The sequence below is a fragment of the Sinocyclocheilus grahami genome, unplaced genomic scaffold (genome assembly GCF_001515645.1).
Source record: "Sinocyclocheilus grahami isolate Dianchi unplaced genomic scaffold, SAMN03320097.WGS_v1.1 scaffold804.1, whole genome shotgun sequence".
Classification (NCBI taxonomy): Eukaryota; Metazoa; Chordata; class Actinopteri; order Cypriniformes; family Cyprinidae; genus Sinocyclocheilus; species Sinocyclocheilus grahami.
The window spans coordinates 244,969-251,037 of record NW_015505983.1 but is presented as its reverse complement, the minus strand read 5'-3'; the positions used below and the strand labels follow the sequence as shown (position 1 = coordinate 251,037).

Below are 6,069 nucleotides of genomic sequence, written 5' to 3'. Positions count from 1 at the left end.
TCACTCTTGAGTGTAACGTAGTTCCCCATTCTGCCAGCGGAGGCGCAAGTGCACTCGAGCAGAGCTGTGACTGAACGCAAGAGATTCTCCATGTTATTTTATTATGAGCTGGTAATGCATGTACACACGTGGTTCCCTCAGTATGGCGCTCCTCTCATACAGTGGTATTATTACGCAATCATCTCTCCTTCCTTACATTCACAGATAGAAAAAAAAGCAAGCATGACGTTGATATGCTCAGTTTTAAATGTGTGTTTTCTTTTGTTCTGTACAAACGACGATCTCCTCCTGTTTTATCAGTAATGGCTATATATGCGTTTTACCCATAATCCTCTGCGGTGTGACTGGGCAGAATGGGGGTTAAAGGTTGGGAGGCACTGGTGACTGAACAGACTCTATGGTAACGGCTCTGAATCCCATCGTTAGTAACGGTTAGGACTGAAGATGCATAAGCATGGTACTGTGTGTATATTGTAAACTGCGAGCATTAGTTCCGAGACCTTCAATTATTCTCAAATGTGATTATATATACATATGTATGATCTCTGATCTTTGCCCTTGTCCTCCTGTATGTCACTATCACCTTATCTGCAGCACTTCCACTGGTTAGTTCCTCCAGAAACTGCGAAAGAATCTCTCTCTCTCTCTCTCTCTCTCTCTCTCTCTCTCTCTGGTGTAATTCAGTGCGCCACGGCGCTGCTGCCGCAGCCGCTGTTGGTTCCGATCCGCACAAAGAAGCGCTACTTCATTCCTCCAGCGGTGAATGTGAAACAGAAAAGCCAAAGCGAGCAGGAGACTAAAGCCCGGGCTGCTGGTGTGGTGGTCCGGCAGCAGTACATAGAGAGAGCCATCAACATCTCATGCACAGGTACACATGTCAAACTGCTGTCATCGCCTGCACATTTACACAGGTGCATCTTAAAAAATTTGAATATCGTGAAATATATCCTTTTTTTTTTTTTTGGAACTTATTTCAAAAAGTGAAACTTTCGTATATTATAGATTCATTACATGTAAAGTAAAACATTTCAATTTTTTTTTTAAATTTTGATGATTAGAGCTTACAGCTCATAAAAGTCAAAAATCCAGTATCTCAAAATATTAGATTAAAATCAATTAAAAAAAAAGGATTTGCAAAACAGAAAAGTTCAAGTTCTTTAGAGTATGTTCATTTATGCACCCAATACTTGGTCGGGGCTCCTCTAGCACAAACTCCAGCATCAGTGAGGTGTGGCGTGGAAGCGATCAGCCTGCGGCACTGCTGAGGCACTATTGAGCCTTCAGCTCGGATCCACTGTTTCTCTTGAAAATATCCCATAGATTCCAGATGGGGTTCAGGTCAGGCATGTTGGCTGGCCAATCAAGCACTGTGATATCATGGTCAGCAAACCACTTGGAAGTAGTTTTGGCACTGTGGGCAGGTGACAGGTCCTGCTGGAAAAATAAATCAGCATCTCCATAAAGCTTGTCAGCAGATGGAAGCACAGAGTGCTCAAATCCTCTGGTATACGGCTGCATTGACTTTGGACTTGATATAACACAATGGACCAAACACCAGCAGACGTCACAGCACCCCAAATCATCACTGACCTCAGAAACTTCACACTGGACTTCAAGCAGCTTGGATTCTGTGCCTCTCTGGTCTTCCTCCAGACCTTGATTTCCAGATGAAATGCAAAATGTACTTTTCTCTGAAAAGACGACTTTGGACCAGTGAACAACAGTCCATTTTTTTTCTCCTTAGCCCAGGTAAGATGCTTCTGACGTTGTTTCTGTTTCAGAAGTGGCTTGATAGCCCTTTTCCTGAAGACGTCTGAGCGTGGTGACTCTTGATGCACTGACTCCAGCTTCACTCCACTCCTTCTGAAGCTCTCCCAAGTGTTTGAATTGGCTTTGCTTGACAGTATTCTCAAGCTTGCGGTCATCCCTGTTGCGGTCATCCCTTCCAGTCAACTTTGCATTTAATATGCTTTGATACAGCACTCTGTGAACAGCCACCCCTTTCAGTAATGACCTTCTGTGACTTACCCTCTTAAAAAAAAAGGATTTGCAAAACAGAAAAGTTCAAGTTCTTTAGAGTATGTTCATTTATGCACCCAATACTTGGTCGGGGCTCCTCTAGCACAAACTCCAGCATCAGTGAGGTGTGGCGTGGAAGCGATCAGCCTGCGGCACTGCTGAGGCACTATTGAGCCTTCAGCTCGGATCCACTGTTTCTCTTGAAAATATCCCATAGATTCCAGATGGGGTTCAGGTCAGGCATGTTGGCTGGCCAATCAAGCACTGTGATATCATGGTCAGCAAACCACTTGGAAGTAGTTTTGGCACTGTGGGCAGGTGACAGGTCCTGCTGGAAAAATAAATCAGCATCTCCATAAAGCTTGTCAGCAGATGGAAGCACAGAGTGCTCAAATCCTCTGGTATACGGCTGCATTGACTTTGGACTTGATATAACACAATGGACCAAACACCAGCAGACGTCACAGCACCCCAAATCATCACTGACCTCAGAAACTTCACACTGGACTTCAAGCAGCTTGGATTCTGTGCCTCTCTGGTCTTCCTCCAGACCTTGATTTCCAGATGAAATGCAAAATGTACTTTTCTCTGAAAAGACGACTTTGGACCAGTGAACAACAGTCCATTTTTTTTCTCCTTAGCCCAGGTAAGATGCTTCTGACGTTGTTTCTGTTTCAGAAGTGGCTTGATAGCCCTTTTCCTGAAGACGTCTGAGCGTGGTGACTCTTGATGCACTGACTCCAGCTTCACTCCACTCCTTCTGAAGCTCTCCCAAGTGTTTGAATTGGCTTTGCTTGACAGTATTCTCAAGCTTGCGGTCATCCCTGTTGCGGTCATCCCTTCCAGTCAACTTTGCATTTAATATGCTTTGATACAGCACTCTGTGAACAGCCACCCCTTTCAGTAATGACCTTCTGTGACTTACCCTCTTTGTGGAGGTGTCAATGATCGTCTTCTGGACCATTGCCAAGTCAGCAGTCTTCCCCATTATTGTGGTTTCAAAGAACAAGAGATACCCGGGATTTATACTGTAGGGAAGGTCATTTAATGAAATTCAAATGTAAATATTCTAATATTTTGAGATACTGGATTTTTGACTTTCATGAGCTGAACTCTCTAATCATCAAAATTAAAACAAAAAACTTTTGAAATGTTTTACTTGTAATGAATTTAGAATATATGAAAGTTTCACTTTTTGAAATAGAAAATAAACTTTTTCACGATATTCTAATTTTTTTAGATGCACCTGTATATGTAAACTCCTCCAGAACAAAGTCTGGACTCACCTGCTCATTCTTTAGTCAGTAATAATACAATTACTGCTACTGCAACTAATAATAATATACTTTTTTAAGGTATGTGTACATTGGCACAATTTACACCAGTGTCAAACCTTTAACCTTAAACCTTCCAGTCAATGGGTTTTTAAGATCATTATGTGAAACATTCACTAAAAGTTTGATTCTTGTATGATTTTTATTTATTTGTATTTATTTAAATGTAGCACAGTTTCCACAAAAAACACAAAGCAGCAAAAAATATTTTCAGTGTTGATGGAGATCAGAAATGTTTCTTAAGCACCAGAGAAGCATATTAGAATGATTTCTGAAGGATCATGTGACACTGAAGATTGGAGTAATGATGCTGAAAATTCAGCTGCGCATCACAGAAATCAATGATATTTTAAAATGGAAAACGGTTATTTTAAATTGTAATAATATTTCACAGTGGTACTATTTTGTTCTGTATTTTTGATCAAATAAATACAGCTTTGGTGAGCATAAGAAAATGCATAAAAATCATAAGTTCAAGACAATATGCTTAGTGTTTTATTTGGAAACATCTCTGAAGTCTTGAGCATTGTTCTTTAGATGTTTAGGTGATAAACCAACATCACTTGTTTAACATTGTTTCACATTATGGTTATTTTTCATGTGTTTTTTTCAGCGGGCATCTTTGATCCGTACGTTCCTCCTGAAGGAGATGCACGCCTCTCCACGTTGTCCAAAGAAGGTCTGAAGCAGCGCACAGAACAGCTGCGTCAGAGCGCAGCATCACAGCTGGCGTAAGCACCACCGCAGCCTCAGTGACTCTCTGTAAACGTCACACTTCAGATGCTGATGTAATATTGGTACTATTTTCTGTTTGACCAGGTTTCGTAAAATAAAGGACCACGACCCAGAGTTCTCCACTAAAGAGTTCCCAGCATTAGCTCAGCAAATGTTCATAGATGCTCATGCAGCACTCACACAGTAAGAAAGAAATCCTGTTTTATCAACAATAGTTCCTGCTTCAAAGTTTTACTGTCTTTTCCATTTTTCCCACTTACAAGATCTGCAGTAATAAACATGTCCTCTTTTCCTCTTCTCAGATTTAACAAAGAAAAGCTTCATTCTTTGGTGACAGAGAGGTGTTATCCTGTAAGTAAATCTGTATATGAATGAACTGTCAGAATTCACAATTGAGTATTATTTAAGCCTTGTTTCAGACTCCAATCAAAACTATGTAAATATACTTGAAATTAAGTAAAGGTTAACTGAAGTAAAACATAAAAACCCTTAAACATTTTATTTAAGCTAGTTGCCAAAGCAACATTTCTCATTTTCATTGTTCAACTTCATTGACCAAAATAACTAAAAATGAATAAAAACTAAGACATACTATTTCAAATGTGAATCAAAATTGCTATAACTAAAATTAAAAAAAGAAATTCTTTAATAGTATCTCAGTGTTACTAAAATAACATTGACTCCAATGTGTCCTTATTCAGCATTTCAGATTGTCCAATGTGTGTGTGTGCATGTTTTGCAGGAGATGGTTCGGGGGAACCGTTATAAGACTCTGCGCTGGCGCTTCATCGAGTCACTGGAGCCGCCGCGGGTGGTCCATGCAAGGTGTCCTGACATGATCAGCAAGGGCAACCTGTACGGTCAGGTGACTCTCCGTGTGCATTCTAGACAGGTCAGTGATTTAGACTAACAATTGTGTGTGACTGCATGGGAGTACTCAGATTTTGGGCTCATGATATCAATCCATCTCTCAGACATTGGCAATCTATGACCGCTTTGGCCGGTTGATGCTTGGGAATGAAGATGAACCCAGGGACGTCCTGGAATACCTAGTGCTGGAGAGGCATCTGGTCAACCCCTATGGGCGCTGGAGACTTCATGGCAAGATTGTTCCAGCATGGGCTCCACCAAAAGATCCCATTATTAAGGTAAACGAATAGGATCAAGGAGAAAATGTGGAATGTTTTAACTAAGACTTCACATCTGACATCTGATTTCAACAGACTGTCGTGATTCCTGGTCCTACGCTGAAGCCTGAGGAGGAGTTTGAGGATTTGCATTATCAGGTACCAAAGCCAAAGGCAGTGCAGTGGTACAAGTAATTCTGAATGTGGTGCCTTACTCCATCCAACACAGATCCACTCTGTACAGACTGATTCCCAATAATTAAAATAAATATTGCTGTATTTATTAAAAAAAAACTTTGGTTGTTGCTTTTTTTAAATTCACATTTGGCACTCTCAGATAACTGTACATGCACATATAGACTTGTTATACGCGGTAATCAACATGGTGTTACTTTCAATAAACATGGAACTTGATGAAGATCAACACCTTGCAGTTTAAACGTTTATTTCAGAACACTCAAATGACACATTTTTAAGAATATAAAAATAAATGTTGCATTTTTTACATTGACAGAAGTTAATGTAAACTTCCTTTGGCTACTGTTGAAACTGTTGGTTCTTACAAAAATCTTACCTCATACAAAAGCACAGTCTTTATGTTCCTAGTTTGAAAAGTTGACATTGCAAGTTCTGTCAAAATGATAGAATAACTCGAAAATAAACTCAATTATCGAACTCTGGTAGGAATTACAAGTGCAATCTAATGGTCATTACCTGTGTTAATCTGTTATCATTTTTCAGAAGCAGCATGTAAATAGGTTGAATTAAACATGTAGACAAAATTTGTGTTGTAAACCCTGAACATTTAATTTCACATCCTCATATAAGGGGACTTAAAACTGTGTTCTATGAAA

At 40.0% G+C, this 6,069-nt stretch overlaps 1 protein-coding gene across 1 annotated transcript; it reads left to right on the top strand.

Annotated features, from left to right (window-relative positions):
* Positions 1-663: 663 nt before the first annotated feature.
* LOC107562055 (39S ribosomal protein L45, mitochondrial) lies at positions 664-5,631 on the top strand (the record flags this gene model as incomplete). Its single annotated transcript, XM_016246616.1, has 7 exons — positions 664-868; positions 3,967-4,084; positions 4,173-4,271; positions 4,391-4,439; positions 4,831-4,980; positions 5,063-5,236; positions 5,312-5,631. Coding segments are annotated over 7 exons (894 nt in total), but the record flags the coding sequence as incomplete, so codon positions are not given.
* Between the last annotated feature and the right edge of the window lie 438 nt (positions 5,632-6,069).